This window comes from Amblyomma mixtum, chromosome 3 (assembly GCF_055824585.1).
Source record: "Amblyomma mixtum isolate Tamu chromosome 3, ASM5582458v1, whole genome shotgun sequence".
NCBI lineage: Eukaryota > Metazoa > Arthropoda > Arachnida > Ixodida > Ixodidae > Amblyomma > Amblyomma mixtum.
The window spans coordinates 225,849,860-225,868,663 of NC_143014.1; the positions used below are offsets into that span (position 1 = coordinate 225,849,860).

An 18,804-nucleotide genomic window follows, 5' to 3' on the forward strand; every position below is an offset into this window, starting at 1 on the left:
AACTTTGTACACACAGATGTGTTATTGCATCGACTACCAGTGACAGGCTACAGACATGACATATTTACCATGCGTAGCATGCCTCTGATCTGAACGTGGGCCTGGCCCCGATTAAAAAATACGGGAGTGTAACATTGCGTATTATGTGCCGTAAAGCATTGAACAGCATGTGTTCAGTCAACTTTCAAAACTGGCCATGGGCTTCTCGTAAATGCTACGGGACGTGCATATGTTAGCACCTTTGCTGTGTAATGTACAGTGCGGCATAAAAACAGAACATGGGGTGTACTCGTATAAACAGATCATGTCATGTTAATTCAGTTGCAGCACATATGCTGTACATTATTACGACGGTTGATGTAACGTCAGCATAAAAACAGCACATACACCATGGTATACAGAACATTTGACGTCATAACAGAGTTTATTTATTTATTCATTATTACCCTCAGGGTATAAAGATTACAGAGGGGAGTGCGTTTTAATCAATAAACAAACAAAAAATATGCACAGCAACAAGAACATACAAGTAATACTGTAAGTGACAGTTAAGTTTGGTTAAAAAATGATGTAAACAAAGTCCCCTAACGCTTAATATAACACAATGAAATTCGCGATATCGTTTGAGTGTACACAGTGGTGAAATTGAATAATATATGAACACACAGGAAGGAGGTAGGTTTTATACAATGTTAAGAAAAACTCGCATGGTCTATATTGAGCACAGCAGATTGAAATAACCAAAATTTATCGATTGCTGCAACGGAAGTGGAAGGCGGTTCCAGTCTTTAGATGTGCGGGGTATGAATGAATCGGAGAAGCATTTAGTGTTGCATGAATTTATGCCAACCTTGTAGGTGTGGTCAATGCGCGATGATACATATGAAAGCAGAATGAGCAATTTATCGTGTAAGTCATCATGGCAAAATACCTTATGAAAGAGGCATAACCGTGCATGCTTTCGACGAAATGTGAGTGGTAGCAGATTCAGATTAGATTTCATTGAGGATGCACTAGCGGTGCGGTGATAATTAGAGATGAAACGAGCTGCATTATTTTGTATCATTTCTAGCTGGTTAATGAGATCAGTAGTGCCCGGGTCCCAAACTGAAGATGCGTATTCAAGTTGCGAACGAACTAACGTTTTGTAAAAGAGAAGCTTGGTACTAGAAGGGGCCGAGCGAAAGTTCTGTTTTAAGTAGCCTAGCATGCGGTTAGCTTTGTTGACAATGAATTCGACATGACTGTTCCAGCTAAGGTTAGAAGCGATATGAATGCCTAGGTACTTGTATGACGCTACTGATTCGAGAGCTACATTGTTAAAGGGGCCCTGCACCATAATCTGAGTGCCTTGTTTTGCTTCCTTGTTGTAATTGTTGTGTTATGGCGACCCTATTACCACCGGTCATAACACGCATATTTTTGTATTTAATATTCTAAGTTGCTCGAGAATCAAAACCATGGCACTGACGGCGTCGGCACACAGCGGTGTTCTTTTGCATTTTTGCAACGGATATGACTTCAGCTGGCGAGCGATTATGATTGGATGAACAACTAATAACAAGCTAATTGTGTTCGTGAGCAAAAATATCTTATGTTTTGTTGTGTCCTTTTATATTAAATTGAAAAAAACTAGCATCTTTTCTTACGCAAAAGCATTTCAAAGCTTGTTAGAAAAAAAAGCCCCAGCAGAGGCGCTGGCTATTACTTTGCATCAAAGAACTTCGTGGCCTCCTGCTGCGCCGCTCTGCCCAAGACCCGCCCACAACCAGGGTCGCACTTCGCCGCGGTGCAGCAGTTCCTGAGCGCTGCTTGGCTTGGTATACAAATATCGCAAGGAAATACAAGATCACCTTGTTATCAGAAAGACTGCCAGCTATACTCGAGCAGCGACAAAGCATGCCTGCTTATGTTGCGAGCTTACGGCAACGGCACCGCTCGCGGGCGCTCCGGGCGACGAGCTCTGCTGCTGCCTGGCTGCCGTGGTCGTCGCTAGGCCTATAGCTCGTCTCGCGTCGAAGCCGCAGCGGCCGGCGCTCGGAAGGCGCCTGCGCTATAATAAAAGGCCTACTCTTCACACCGCTTTTCTGTCAACAGCATTATCTCGCAATAAAATAATAGCGTGGTCAATTTCCGCTACGCCCTCAGCAGCGGAGCTAGCGGGCGCCAGTCGAGCCGGACCCCGTCGGGTCAGAGGCAGCTGCGAGGCGGTTCTCGCAACAAATTCGCTCGTGCCACAGTTGTCCTTTTTACCAGCAACTCGGTATTGGCCAGTGACCCAGAAAAATGATATATTTCTCATTTTCCTATCCCAGGCTTTATTACTTACGTCAAGAACACTCTATAGCTCGTTTTTTATGACGCCGGCTGACGGGATCCCGTCTGCCGGCATCCAGGCTGGCCGGCCGGCAGGCTCGGCTTACTTCACGTTCGCACAAGAAAATACAAAAACAGCCATGCTACCTGAAAGGATGCTTTTTTCTATCGCGTGTTGCGTAAATCAGAGAAAATCGAAAAAAAATTATCTCGGCCTAACCGCACGTTTGTTCGGGCTCAAATTTCGCACAGAGGTTGCATTTGGCGGTCACTTTTGTTTTATACCACATTTAGGTGGGCTACTTGCCTGATTCGGTCAGAATTATTTCGAAATCTCCATCGCCTGTGGCGACGGTGAACCAAAATCGAAAGACTTCGCAGCGATGGTACGCGTGGCGCCATCTCGTAGCCACCGGAGAAACGAGCCCTCTACCGAGGACGGCTGCGCGGGTGCGCGGTTTATTTTAAAAGAACTTACTTCACCACGTTATCAATGTTGGACATAGAAAACATTGTTTGCACAAAAATTGCCGCAATTTCAACGAGTTCGGTTTCTGTCTATCGCAATAAAGTGTTGTCATGTTCGCTTCGCGTCGTCTGCTTTCGTTTTTCTGTCACCGGCGGTAGCTGTGCTAAGCTGGTGAGAGAATTGCCTTTGCTCGGTGCTCTTTCCTGCAAAGAAGCGCAAGACATCGCCGAAAATGCGGGCATACAGCAATGAAGAGAAGGCCATGGCCGTGACTTGGCTATGTGAGTCGAACTCTCTTCGCTTCGTGCGGAAGCAATTCAGGGCGACATTTCATCGTCGGCCGCCCCGTCGGTCGTGCTTGCAAAGGTGGCTGAAAAAGTTTCAAAGTACGGGAAGCGTAGCAAGGGCACGAAGATTCGATGCCGGGAGCTCCCGCGGGGGCATTGGAGATGCCATCGAAGGCGCATTTGAATCTGTGGTGAAGTATAAGTTCTTTTAAAATAAACCGCGCACCCGCGCAGCCGTCCTCGGTAGAGGGCTCGTTTCTCCGGTGGCTACGAGATGGCGCCACGCCTACCATCGCGTGTGGTTGGAAGATTAGCCCTACGTGCCCATGGCAAAACCACAAACGAGGCAGCACAAGGGGATATGGGCTGGGCATCGTTCGAAGCACGGGAAGCTAAGAGTAAAATACTATATGAAGAACGCCTGAGGAAATTGGACGATAACAGGTGGGCAGCTAAGGCATTTAAATATTTATACAGAAAGAGCGTTGACTCACAGTGGCGGAAAAGAACTAGAAAACTAACCAGTAAGTATGCAGGTCATGAGGAGGGAGAAAGAAAGAGCGTTAAACGACAGGTTAAAAACGCGGAAGTTAAAAATTGGATGAATTCAATGGAAAAGAAACATAGTGTAGAACTATATCTATGCTGGAAAAGGCAGATAAGGAAAGAATTTTTCTATGATAACTCAAGAGGCAGTGCCCTACTTTTTGAAGCTAGGTCAGGGTGTCTTAGAACGCGCAGCTACAAAAGAAATTTAACAAAGAAGATGACACATGTGCAGTGTGTGGTAGATCTGTGGAAACAATTGAACACCTCATAATCAAATGTGACGGTATCCATCCGGATGTCGATGCAGGTGCAGTCACTCTTCCTGAGGCCCTAGGGTTTAAAGATAACAATGGTCATGTAAATAAATCTGCAGAGGAAGTCAGCAAAAAGCGATTGGAGGATTGGTGGCTGAAAAGCAGAGATGTTGCATAAGGTTAGAATTGTAGGAAACCGTAGGTAAAGATGGTGGCGATTCTTAATGAGAATTGCCAACACAGTAAACAAAAAAAGTAAAGAACAAAAGCTGAGCATGGTGGCAGTTGCGACCACCCCGTTTCAAAGGGGGCGCTCCTATGCATCCATCCATCCATCCTGCGAAGTCTTTCGATTTTGGTTCACCGTCGCCACAGACGATGGGGATTTCCAAATAATTCTGACCGAATCAGGCAAGTACCCCACCTAAATGTGGTATAAAACAAAACTGACCGCCAAATGCAACCTCTGTGTGAAATTTGAGCCGGAACAAACGTGCGGTTAGGTCGAGAGAATTTTTTTTCGACATTCTCTGATTTACGCAACAGTCGTTAGATTAGAGCAACGACAGCATGCCTGTACTAGAGTGGAGCTTTCGGCTCCTTCACTCCGTCTCAGTCTAGCGCCCACGTGCTTGTAACCATGGAAACGACGCCATCAGCGTCAGCGGAAACGTGTTACAGCGACCAGGAAACCATGAGAAGCTATCTTCCGGGACGTTGTGGTGACGTGCTCCTGCACGCTGTTTCGATTGGTCTCGCCGTGTGTCGTCATTGGGTGAACGAAACGGCAAAGAGAAGACCGGGTAAATTTGAGTCGAGGGCAATTTTTTGTTTGCTTGTATTTTGAAAATTCATTCCTTAATAACTCCCCTTCTAGTGCACCGATTCCAGTAATTCTTTTTGATTCGGTATCTGCGTGTCATGAAGAAATCATCTAAAGCATATGAAAAAAGCGTTGCTGGGCCCGTTTAAGAATAAGTCGGATATTCACATCGAATATAACAGAATAAGTCGGATATTCACATCGTCTGCGGCGACGACGAAGAAAATTAAGCTGCTCTGCCAGCCATCGCACCGGTGGCGCCATCTCGTTTGTTGAGGTGAACCATCGCCCCGGTAGCGCCATCTCGTTTGTTCGTGGTGAACAATGAGCAATAGAGCGAGGTTCAGGGGGTTTGAAGGCGCTCTTTCAACTGGTTTTTCAATGCTCACAGAAAACTTAGCTTGGCAAAACTAAGTTTTCAGCAAGCTAACTCAGTTTTTGGCACTAAAGGAGATTTCTTTTCAGGCACAAGCGTCTTTGATTTTACATGCATTGTGACGCTTGATGGAGCGAGGTGCTTTGAAGGCCTGAGCTTTCTGGCTGCCATGGAGATCCTTTTTGCTGCATACTTTTGTCTCAACATCAAATACAGTCAAGAAGTGCAAGCCACATTGGAATTCATTCAGAGGTAAGCACATAAATTTTTCTCTTGCGTATCGGCAAGTTTTTGCCATATCTATCTCTCTGACTGTTCCAGTAGCCTTATACTCAGTGAGACGTGAGAAAAAGCTGCATGCAAACTCCATAAGCCTGGCATCTCTCCCACAACATCTGAGATTGTTGCGATTAAATGTGCATGTGCATTTTGTGCGTGGTTTGACAACCTTAATAATACGAACTAATGGGTGAGTAGGTCGAACATTACGATGAAACGGCGCTGTGGCACATGGAAAAAGAAATGACACAACTACTTATCTCAACTATGGGGCTCAAGCATGTGTGAAGCTGCTAGGAGTTGGATGGCTTGTGTCAGAAATCGGGAGTCCGCTGTGCTTTCCATTGCATGCAACCATGGCTTTCATTCTTTTGTTACAGTTTTTTTATGCCATTCTCAGGTGGCCCCAAGCAGCACTGGCCGATGGCCTTTCATTGGACACGTCTTGGAATCCTCTTGGTGGCAATCATACTTGGCCAGGATTCTGTTTCCTTGATAGGAAATAACTTGGGCACCATGCTGAATGCAATTAAATAGGACGACCATTGGTCATATTGCTTGGCAACTCTTTGGCCACCGTGCACGATCCGTTCTGAATTCGCTGAATATTCGTATAACACACCCCGGCTAAAAAAAATTCATGGGGCACTTTGACGATCTAAAGAGCGTGAGGCGAAAGGCTTTCCGTGACTGATTATTCATGATTGTCTAATGACTAACCAGCTATGACTAATTATGACTGGTTAATGCATATAGTTATGACTAATTAGTTGTTACTAATTACCACTAATTAGTCGATGACTGATTAATGACTAATTATATGGCTGATGGCATATATGGTTAATGACTAGTTAGTCATGAGTTGTAATGACTCGTCTTGGCCGGCAGTTTTAGCTATTAAATGCTTTCACCTTAATATTAATGTATGCTGTGAGGGTCTGCGCCTGTCTGCATCGTTTTTATTTCGTCGCCACTTTCGCGCACGTCATTCCGGCGCACGACCGGCGTGTTCCGGCGCATGCTTCGTGTTGGTCGGACGGACGCGTGGCCTGCGAGAACGCCGATAAAAGAAAAGTTCTAAAAAAATTCAGTCGTAATGTGGAAACCATCTGTATCTGAGCGAATGTTGCAAGTAAATAAAACATCCACTTATTTTTCACAGATAATTGCAATCTGTGCATATTATCTTGGGCAGAAAAGTTTGTTGTCAGCATGATTTTGTATTCGTCCGCCGGGTGCGCCGCACGTGATACTTCTGTCATCGCGGTACACCGGAATGCGCAGTGCCGTCTCTGCACCTGCTTCGTTGTCGCCTGTGTGACCTGCGAAGTTTTACGACAACGTTTTGCGACAGTCCTTTTGGGGTATTTGAGCTGAACGTGTCTCCGGCGATTGAAACATCCCGGATCACCATTTCGGGATAGATCTTCTTGTCTTCTGGAGTTGATAAAGGTAAGCCTAAAATTTTTCCTGCTGCAAGTACGCCATGTGTCTTATTTTAAGCTTGGGGACAGTTCGAAGCTGCACCCAGCTTATTTTTCATTGTCCCGGACTACTAGGAACCCGATCAGCCTTCCCCGTCAACTAAGGCATTGTGGCTTTAATAAACGTTTTAATCATCATCATTCTCCTGGGCTGGCGGAGGTTTGCAATCGCCACTGTGTAGTTGGCGGGAATGAATTGCCATTCGAAATTGAAAGTACTCTTGAAAGAAAAAAAACGTGGCTGAGGCGCGGTCACAAGTTCTGTAGCACTTGCAGGTCGGTGGCCGCACAGTAATTTACGGGTAACTTTGCCGTGGCATAAAAAGATAGCCCTAAAAAAAATTACGTGTGCTGTAGTGTGAAAAATGTTTTCAGATTAACACCAGCGCTTGAAATAAGCCAACGAGGTATAAAGAACTATTAATTAATATCACCGTGTGCCAGTGAACAAATTTGAAAGCTGGGCCTGCGCATTGGTTTTCTGGGCCTCTGCATTTACACTCCGGACTCGCAACACGTGCTTTTCGGATAGGCGCGCCGGACTACACGTGCTTTGCGGACTTAGGCGCGCATCTGCTTTCATTCATTCTTTCTGCGAGTGCATGCAATACGCGCCATCTCTTCGCCCATATTTATGTGCCAGATTTTAAAAAAATCTTGATAGTGGCCGATTCGAGAGCAAACATCGCTGGCAAAAATGACGTTGTGGTCTGCGTTCTTTAAGATGAACAGAAGCATCTGTTATTGTATCCCGTGTTCTCTCAATTGCTTTGTGATGCAAGTGGAAACAGATATGCACCAAATGGCTATGTTATTGAAAATGAGTAAACATACATTTACAGTTCTTGTTATACCCGTGCCACACGTTCGAATGAAATACCACTGAGTGCTTAAGTTTTAGCGCCATTCGCACGGTGCCACACGCATAAATATAATGGCATTAGCATTACTGCCTTTTGCAGCCTACTGATCAGTACACCACAACTCATTCGCCCGAGCTGTGTGTACTCTTGTCCCGATTACACTCGCAGAAAAGCACATGATTTTGTAGTAACAATTGAACTTTCTAACCAGTAGCAAATAGTTAACTTAGTAGCAAATGTTTAATGGTTAATGAAGTAGCAAATGGTCAACTTTCAGTCAAATTGGACATACCTCTTCTGCATTTTTAATGAGAAGGGTTCCATTTTTACCAGCACTTCTGACAGATATCTCAGCTTGTATGCTAACATGCGAGTTTATGGCTGTTTGATTTGTCAAAGAACAATAGCAGAATAATTTTTATAATGCATTTCAGCAACATTCCCAAAATCACTCATCAGTGTTTATATTCGGGTAAAATTTTTGACTGCCTTGCAAGCGTTTACTATCATTGTGACTTGTGTAAAATTATATTAAATGTGGACATGTAGCAGCAAATCTGAAAATAGCGTTAGGAAACTTAAGGCCCTAAGCATTTACTGCTGCTGCTTCTGTACGTATGGCATGGATATTAAAATAGGGCCAGCGATGTAGCAAAACAGAATAAAACTGATTGCATATTGGGGGGTGCAGAAATTAGCAGTCAGCTTCTCGGCGAAGCAAAAACACCTCACTGTGGTGGTGTTGCTCTTCCTGCAGCTAGAAGTTTGGAGCCGCGCTAGAGATTTCCGTTGTGAGCCTCATGCACATGCACTTCCCATGGCATGGAGACAGTCCGTCTGCCCTTACCTCCTAGCCTTGGCTGCAGAGCCACTGAATGCTGCACAGCTTTTTTTATCCCCCATTGCGAAGCAGTAGCTTGGGTGAACTGTGCTTAATACCTTAAATGCAATAGCTGCATAAAGCAGGAACGTGAAGGAGACTCAGCATTTCTCAGAACTGTGGAACTCCACTGATGTACCTAATTTCTTCCCCAAAAACCAGTGCCCATGGTGAAGGACTTTTCTGGTGCAAGGAAGCTGGCTTTCAGATTTCTGCAACTCTATTGCCTTGCCAGTCTTGCTGAAATGTTTTAATGCCAGAAGGATGTCAACACTGACCTGGCCATGTCTTGATCAGAATCGTGGTATGTTGTACACTATCTGAAGTGCACAGTGTGCGTTATAATTGTGAGAATTGTGCGTTATAATTTTTTGTGGCACTTTAAATTTCTGTGTTTCCAGGATGAATCTCAAGAACTGGAAGCCAGCTCCTCCTGAATGGTGAATTTCGAGATTCAGTAGTGATGCATAGCAGCTAGCTAATCGCATATAGGTAGTGTCGAGAAGCAATATGCTTAGGTGTTCTGACGCAGAAAATTAGAAGCTGAGGCATATGGCAGTAACTGCGCTGTGGCTTATGCACAAGGCATATCTCTCGGGACAGAAATTGGTTGTATAAAGAATTCCAAATCAGAATGCACTGAGTAACTGCAGTGTCTGGAACAAGTTCCTGTTGCCTGCCTAATACTGGAGTCATTTGCTCTCTTGGCATCACAGCATGCCTTACTCTGTGTGCTTTTATTGCTTTGTGTTGCTTTGTTTTGCTGGAAAAGCTAGTATAACCATGTAAATGATGTTAATATGTACCGTTATTTCCACAGAAGTGGCGCTAAGAGAGCATTGGACTGTTGGGAATCAAACTCAACCTAACGGCAGTTATGCATTTAGACTAGCCCTAAAATTCTGCCGGTCTAAGCAGGATGATCTAGCTTCTAAATGGGTCTTTTCCTTTTCAGGCAATTGGTGGGGATGAACCCAGAGGAAAGGAGCCGGCAGTTGTCCCGGAGGATAACCTCAGTCCACCCAAAAGTGCACAGTGCCCTTCAGCAGCTTGAAAAGTTCAAAAAAAGTGGCAGCATTGCATGGCTCAGATTTAGTGTGGTTATTAACTCTGATATCAGAGCTTAGATATTGGATTATTGTGTAGAGCAAATTTAGTGTGTTTATGAACTCTGATATCAGATTAGATATTGGATTTAGTAGCTTTTGCAAATAACTGTTTTATTTATATCATTCAATGTAGATTCTCTGTATAGCTTGCTTTTGCTATTTTTTGTACCTCTGTGTTCTTAATTAAAACTTTCTAAAACTATTTAATTTCTATGCAATATTTATTCCTAGATTGTGTCTCTACCCGAAAATATTTGAAGGAGATGCAGAAAAGTATTGCATATAGACACATGTATATGTACAAATTTTGTGGCTTTTCTAACTTTGTACACACAGATGTGTTATTGCATCGACTACCAGTGACAGGCTACAGACATGACATATTTACCATGCGTAGCATATGCCTCTGATCTGAACGTGGGCCTGGCCCCGATTAAAAAATTCGGGAGTGTAACATTGCGTATTATGTGCCGTAAAGCATTAAACAGCATGTGTTCAGTCAACTTTCAAAACTGGCCATGGGCTTCTCGTAAATGCTACGGGACATGCATATGTTAGCACCTTTGCTGTGTAATGTACAGTGCGGCATAAAAACAGAACATAAGGTGTACTCGTATAAACAGATCATGTCATGTTAATTCAGTTGCATCACATATGCTGTACATTATTACGACGGTTGATGTAACGTCAGCATAAAAACAGCACATACACCATGGTATACAGAACATTTGACGTCATAACAGAGTTTATTTATTTATTTATTATTACACTCAGGGTATAAACATTACAGAGGGGAGTGCGTTTTAATCAATAAACAAACAAAAAATATGCACAGGAACAAGAACATACAAGTAATACTGTAAGTGAGAGTTAAGTTTGGTTAAAAAAGGATGTAAACAAAGTCCCCTAACGCTTAATATAACACAATGAAATTCGCGATACCGTTTGAGTGTACACAGTGGTGAAATTGAATAATATATGAACACACAGGAAGGAGGTAGGTTTTATACAATGTTAAGAAAAACTCGCATGGTCTATATTGCGCACAGCAGACTGAAATAACCAAAATTTATTGATTGCTGCAACGGAAGAGGGAAGGCGGTTCCAGTCTTTAGATGTGCGGGGTATGAATGAATCGGAAAACATTTAGTGTTGCATGAATTTATGCCAACCTTGTGAGCGTGGTCAATGCGCGATAATACATATGAAGGCGGAATGAGCAATTTATCGTGTAAGTCATCACAGTAAAATATCTTATGAAAGAGGCATAACCATGCATGCTTTCGAGGAAATGTGAGGGGTAGCAGATTGAGATTAGATTTCATTGAGGATGCACTAGCGGTGCGGTGATAATTAGAGATGAAACGAGCTGCATTGTTTTGAATCATTTCTAGCTGGTTAATGAGATCAGTAGTGCACGGGTCCCAAACTGAAGATGCGTATTCAAGTTGCGAACGGACTAACGTTTTGTAAAAGAGAAGCTTGGTACTAGAAGGGGCCGAGCGAAAGTTCCGTTTTAAGTAGCCTAGCATGTGGTTAGCTTTGTTGACAATGAATTCGACATGACTGTTCCAGCTAAGGTTAGAAGCGATATGAATGCCTAGGTACTTGTATGACGCTACTGATTCGAGAGCTACATTGTTAAAGGGGCCCTGCACCATAATCTGAGTGCATTGTTTTGCTTCCTTGTTGTAATTGTTGAGTTATGGCGACGCTATTACCACCGGTCATAACACGCATATTTTTGTATTTAATATTTTAAGTTGCTCGAGAATCAAAACCATGACACTGACGGCGTCGGCACACAGCGGTGTTCTTTTGCATTTTTGCAGCGGATATGACTTCAGCTGGCGAGCGATTATGATTGGATGAACAACTAATAACAAGCTAATTGTGTTCGTGAGCAAAAATATCTTATGTTTTGTTGTGTCCTTTTATATTAAATTGAAAAAAACTAGCATCTTTTCTTACGCAAAAGAATTTCAAAGCTTGTTAGAAAAAAAAGCCCCAGCAGAGGCGCTGGCTATTACTTTGCATCAAAGAACTTCGTGGCCTCCTGCTGCGCCGCTCTGCCCAAGATCCACCCACAACCGGTGTCGCACTTCGCCGCCGTGCAGCAGTTCCTGAGCGTTGCTTGGCTTGGTATACAAATATCGCAAGGAAAGACAAGATCACCTTGTTATCAGAAAGACTGCCAGCTATACTCGAGCAGCGACAAAGCATGCCTGCTTATGTTGCGAGCTTTCGGCAACGGCACCGCTCGCGGGCGCTCCGGGCGACGAGCTCTGCTGCTGCCTGGCTGCCGTAGGTCGTCGCTAGGCCTATAGCTCGTCTCGCGTCGAAGCCGCAGCGGCCGGCGCACGGAAGGCGCCTGCGCTATAATAAAAGGCCTACTCTTCACACCGCTTTTCTGTCAACAGCATTATCTCGCAATAAAATAATAGCGTGGTCAATTTCCGCTACGCCCTCAGCAGCGGAGCTAGCGGGCGCCAGTCGAGCCGGACCCCGTCGGGTCAGAGGCAGCTGCGAGGCGGTTCTCGCAACAAATTCGCTCCTGCCACAGTTGTCCCTTTTACCAGCAACTCTGTATTGGCCACTGACCCAGAAAAATGATATATTTCTCATTTTCCTATCTCAGGCTTTATTACTTACGTCAAGAACACTCTTTAGCTCGTTTTTATGACGCCGGCAGACGGGATCCCGTCTGCCGGCATCTAGGCTGGCCGGCCGGCAGGCTCGGCTTACTTCACGTTCGCACAAGAAAATACAAAAACAGCCATGCTATCTGAAAGGATGCTTTCTATCGCGTGTTGCGTAAATCAGAGAAAATCGAAAAAAAATTCTCTCGGCGTAACCGCACGTTTGTTCGGGCTCAAATTTCGCACAGAGGTTGCATTTGGCGGCCAGTTTTGTTTTATACCACATTTAGGTGGGGTACTTGCCTGATTCGGTCAGAATTATTTGGAAATCCCCATCGTCTGTGGCGACTGTGAACCAAAACCGACAGACTTCGCAGCAATGGTAGGCGTGGCGCCATCTCGTAGCCACCGGAGAAACGAGCCCTCTACCGAGGACGGCTGCGCGGGTGCGCGGTTTATTATAAAAGAACTTACTTCACCACGTTATCAATGTTGGACATAGAAAACATTGTTTGCACAAAAATTGCCGCAATTTCAACGAGTTCGGTTTCTGTCTATAGCAATAAAGTGTTGTCATGTTCGCTTCGCGTCGCCTGCTTTCGTTTTTCTGTCACCGGCGGTAGCTGTGCTAAGCTGGTGAGAGAATTGGCTTTGCTCGGTGCTCTTTCCTGCAAAGAAGCGCAAGACATCGCCGAAAATGCGGGCACACAGCAATGAAGAGAAGGCCATGGCCGTGACTTGGCTATGTGAGTCGAACTCTCTCCTCTTCGTGCGGAAGCAATTCAGGGTGACATTTCATCGTCGGCCGTCCCATCGCTCGTGCTTGCAAAGGTGGCTGAAAAAAGTTTCAAAGTACGGGAAGCGTAGCAAGGGCACAAAGATTCGATGCCGGGAGCTCCCGCGGGGGCATTGGAGATGCCATCGAAGGCGAATTTGAATCTGTGGTGAAGTAAGTTCTTTTAAAATAAACCGCGCACCCGCGCAGCCGTCCTCGGTAGAGGGCTCGTTTCTCCGGTGACTACGAGATGGCGCCACGTCTACCATTGCTGCGAAGTCTTTCGATTTTGGTTCACCGTCGCCACAGACGATGGGGATTTCCAAATAATTCTGACCGAATCAGGCAAGTACCCCACCTAAATGTGGTATAAAAGAAAACTGATCGCCAAATGCAACCTCTGTGCGAAATTTGAGCCCGAACAAACGTGCGGTTAGGCCGAGAGAATTTTTTTTCGACTTTCTCTGATTTACGCAACAGTCGTTAGATTAGAGCAACGACAGCATGCCTGTACTAGAGTGGAGCTTTCGGCTCCTTCACTCCGTCTCAGTCTAGCGCCCACGTGCTTGTAACCATGGAAACGACGCCATCAGCGTCAGCGGAAACGTGTTACAGCGACCAGGAAACCATGAGAAGCTATCTTCCGGGACGTTGTGGTGACGTGTTCCTGCACGCTGCTTCGATTGGTCTCGCCGCGTGTCGTCATTGGGTGAATGAAACGGCAAAGAGAAGACCGGGAAAATTTGAGTCGAGGGCAATATTTTGTTTGCTTCTATTTTGAGAATTCATTCCTTAATAACTCCCGTTCTAGTGCACCGATTCCAGTAATTCTTTTTGATTCGGTATTTGCGTGTCATGAAGAAATCATCTAAAGCATATCAAAAAAGCGTTGCTGGGCCCGTTTAAGAATAAGTCGGATATTCACATCGAATATAACAGAATAAGTCGGATATTCACATCGTCTGCGGCGACGACGAAGAAAATTAAGCTGCTCTGCCAGCCATCGCACCGGTGGCACCATCTCGTTTGTTGAGGTGAACCATCGCCCCGGTGGCGCCATCTCGTTTGTTCGTGGTGAACAATGAGCAATAGAGCGAGGTTCGGGGGGTTTGAAGGCGCTCTTTCAACTGGTTTTTCAATGCTCACAGAAAACTTAGCTTGGCAAAACTAAGTTTTCAGCAAGCTAACTCGGTTTTTGGCACTAAAGGAGATTTCTTTTCAGGCACAAGCGTCTTTGATTTTACATGCATTGTGACGCTTGATGGAGCGAGGTGCTTTGAAGGCCTGAGCTTTCTGGCTGCCATGGAGATCCTTTTTGCTGCATACTTTTGTCTCAACATCAAATACAGTCAAGAAGTGCAAGCCACATTGGAATTCATTCAGAGGTAAGCACATAGTTTTTTCTCTTGTGTATTGGCAAGTTTATGCCATATCTATCTCTCTGACGGTTCCAGTAGCCTTATACTCAGTGCGACGTGAGAAAAAGCTGCATGCAAACTCCATAAGCCTGGCATCTCTCCCACAACATCTGACATCGTTGCGATTAAATGTGCATGTGCGTTTTGTGCGTGTTTTGACAACCTTAATAATGCGAACTGATGGGTGAGTAGGTCGAACATTACGGTGAAACGGCGCTGTGGCACATGGACAAAGAAATGACACAACTACTTATCTCAACTATGTGGCTCAAGCATGTGTGAAGCTGCTAGGAGTTGGATGGCTTGTGTCAGAAATCGGGAGTCCGCAGTGCTTTCCAGTGCATGCAACCATGGCTTTCATTCTTTTGTTACAGTTTTTTTATGCCATTCTCAGGTGGCCCCAAGCAGCACTGGCCGATGGCCTTTCATTGGACACGTCTTGGAATCCTCTTGGTGGCCATCATACTTGGCCAGGGTGCTGTTTCCTTGATAGGAAATAACTTGGGCACCATGCTGAATGCAATTAAATAGGACGACCATTGGTCATATTGCTTGGCAACTCTTTGGCCACCGTGCACGATCCGTTCTGAATTCGCTGAATATTCGTATAACACACCCCGGCTAAAAAAAATTCATGGGGCACTTTGACGATCTAAAGAGCGTGAGGCGAAAGGCTTTCCGTGACTGACTAGTCATGATTGTCTAATGACTAACCAGTTATGACTAATTATGACTGGTTAATGCATATAGTTATGACTAATTAGTTGTTACTAATTACCACTAATTAGTCGATGACTGGTTAATGACTAATTATATGCCTGATGGCATATATGGTTAATGACTAGTTAGTCATGAGTTGTAATGACTCGTCTTGGCCGGCAGTATGAGCTATTAAATGCTTTCACCTTAATATTAATGTATGCTGTGAGGGTCTGCGCCTGTCTGCATCGTTTTTATTTCGTCGCCACTTTCGCGCACGTCATTCCGGCGCACGACCGGCGTGTTCCGGCGCATGCTTCGTGTTGGTCGGACGGACGCGTGGCCTGCGAGAACGCCGATAAAAGAAATAGTTCTCCTAAAAAAATTCAGTCGTAATGTGGAAACCATCTGTATCTGAGCGAATATTGCAAGTAAATATTTTATTTAGTAATTATTTTCCACAGATAATTGCAATCTGTGCATATTATCTTGGGCAGAAAAGTTTGTTGTCAGCATGATTTTGTATTCGTCCGCCGGGTGCGCCGCACGTGATACTTCTGTCATCGCGGTACACCGGAATGCGCAGTGCCGTCTCTGCACCTGTGACCTGCGAAGTTTTACGACAACGTTTTGCGACAGTCCTTTTGGGGTATTTGAGCTGAACGTGTCTCCGGCGATTGAAACATCCCGGATCACCATTTCGGGATAGATCTTGTCTTCTGGAGTTGATAAAGGTAAGCCTAAAATTTTTCCTACTGCAAGTACGCCATGTGTCTTATTTTAAGCTTGGGGACAGTTCGAAGCTGCACCCAACTTATTTTTCATTGTCCCGGACTACTAGGGACCCGATCAGCCTTCCCCGTCAACTAAGGCATTGTGGCTTTAATAAACGTTTTAATCATCATCATTCTCCTGGGCTGGCGGAGGTTTGCAATCGCCACTGTGTAGTTGGCGGGAATGAATTGCCATTCGAAATTGAAAGTACTCTTGAAAGAAAAAAAAAACGTGGTTGAGGCGCGGTCACAAGTTCTGTACCACTTGCAGGTCGGTGGTCGCACAGTAATTTACGGGTAACGTTGCCGTGGCATTAAAAGATAGCCCTAAAAAAATTACGTGTGCTGTAGTGTGAAAAATGTTTTCAGATTAACACCAGCGCTTGAAATAAGCCAACGAGGTATAAAGAACTATTAATTAATATCACCGTGTGCCAGTGAACAAATTTGAAAGCTGGGCCTGCGCATTGGTTTTCTGGGCCTCTGCATTTACACTCCGGACTCGCAACACGTGCTTTTCGGATAGGCGCGCCGGACTACACGTGCTTTGCGGACTTAGGCGCGCATGTACTTTCATTCATTCTTTCTGCGAGTGCATGCAATACGCGCCATCACTTCCCCCATATTTATGTGCCAGATTTAAAAAAAAATCTTGCTATTGGCCGATTCGAGAGCAAACATCGCTGGCAAAAATGACGTTGTGGTCTGCGTTCTGTAAGATGAATAGAAGCATCTGTTATTGTATCCCGTGTTCTCTCAATTGCTTTGAGATGCAAGTGGAAAGAGATATGCACCAAATGGCTATGTTATTGAAAATGAGTAAACATGATACAGTTCTTGTTATACCCGTGCTACACGTTCGAATGAAATGCCACTGAGTGCTTAAGTTTTAGCGCCATTCGCGCGGTGCCACACGCATAAATATAATGGCATTAGCATTACTGCCATTTGCAGCCTACTGATCAGTACACCACAACTCATTCGCCCGAGCTGTGTGTACTCTTGTCCCGATTACACTCGCGAAAAAGCACATGATTTTGTAGTATCAATTGAACTTTCTAACCAGTGGCAAATAGTTAACTTAGTAGCAAATGTTTAATGGTTAATGAAGTAGCAAATGGTCAACTTTCAGTCAAATTAGACATACCTCTTCTGCATATTTAATGAGAAGGGTGCCATTTTTACCAGCACTTCTGACAGATATCTCAGCTTGTATGCTAACATGCGAGTTTATGGCTGTTTGATTTGTCAAACAACGATAGCAGAATAATTTTTATATTGCATTTCAGCAACATTCCCAAAATCACTCATCAGTGTTTATATTCGGGTAAAATTTTTGACTGCCTTGCAAGCGTTTACTATCATTGTGACTTGTGGAAAATTATATTAAATATGGACATGTAACAGCAAATCTGAAAATAGCATTAGGAAACTTAAGGCCCTAAGCATTTACTGCTGCTGCTTCTGTACGTGTGGCATGGATATTAAAATAGGGCCAGCGATGTAGCAAAACAGAATAAAACTGATTGCATATTGGGGGGTGCAGAAATTAGCAGTCAGCTTCTCTGCGAAGCAAAAACACCTCACTGTGGTGGTGTTGCTCTTCCTGCAGCTAGAAGTTTGGAGCCGCGCTAGAGATTTCCGTTGTGAGCCTCATGCACATGCACTTCCCATGGCATGGAGACAGTCCGTCTCCCCTTACCTCATAGCCTTGGCTGCAGAGCCACTGAATGCTGCACAGCTTTGTTTTATCCCCCATTGCGAAGCAGTAGCTTGGGTGAACTGTGCTTAATACCTTAAATGCAATAGCTGCATAAAGCAGGAACGTGAAGGAGACTCAGCATTTCTCAGAACTGTGGAACTCCACTGATGTACCTAATTTCTTCCCCAAAAACGAGTGCCCATGGTGAAGGACTTTTCTGGTGCAAGGAAGCTGGCTTTCAGATTTCTGTAACTCTATTGCCTTGCCAGTCTTGCTGAAATGTTTTAATGCCAGAAGGATGTCAACACTGACCTGGCGATGTCTTGATCAGAATCGTGGTATGTTGTACACTATCTGAAGTGCAGGGTGTGCGTTATAATTGTGAGAATTGTGCGTTATAATTTTTTGTGGCACTTTAAATTTCTGTGTTTCCAGGATGAATCTCGAGAACTGGAAGCCAGCTCCTCCTGAAAGGTGAATTTCGAGATTCAGTAGTGGTGCACAGCAGCTAGCTAATCGCATATAGGTAGTGTCGAGAAGCAATATGATTAGGTGTTCTGATGCAGAACTGTCACAGAAAAGGCAAAGGAGGGAAATTAATGCAGAAGCTGAAGCAAGCATATCTCGTATTGATAAGTTTGCCAACAACGGTCCTGCTAGCAAATCTCATGTACAGCCTGAAGAGCACACAGAGGAAGCTCAAATTCTAGTATCAGAAGGTGTGTCCAATGAACTGCGGAACTTTCAAGATCAGGCACAAAGTCCAGGTCACAGTTTGTCCTCATCTGATGATAACGGGGTAGCTGTCGACGCTGACAGTCAACATGAAGAGGTAGCTGACGACGCTGACAGTCAACCTGAAGATATTGTCTCTTCTCTGAGGAGGTGGGCTGTAGAGAAGAACATAACGCATGCAAGCATTGACAGCCTGCTGCAAATTCTAAAATCTAAATTGCCACAGTTGCCAGGCTCTGCACGGGCACTTCTTGCCACGCCATCCGTTGTAGACATAGATTGTTTGAGCAATGGGCAGTACTTTCATTTCGGCTTGAAAAGGAGCATATCCACTCTACTCGACCGAATGCCGCCACTACCGAGTGTTGCTTGCC

The 18,804-nt window shown here is 44.6% G+C and overlaps 1 protein-coding gene across 1 annotated transcript; it reads left to right on the forward strand.

Annotated features, from left to right (window-relative positions):
* The first annotated feature begins 3,017 nt into the window (after positions 1 to 3,017).
* LOC149353897 (uncharacterized) lies at positions 3,018 to 15,052 on the forward strand. The gene is made up of 4 exons (XM_089575874.1): positions 3,018 to 3,066; positions 5,164 to 5,326; positions 9,536 to 9,675; positions 14,916 to 15,052. Exons 1-4 carry the CDS (start codon positions 3,018 to 3,020, stop codon positions 15,050 to 15,052), a joined length of 489 nt encoding a protein of 162 aa, XP_089432000.1.
* Positions 15,053 to 18,804: the final 3,752 nt, after the last annotated feature.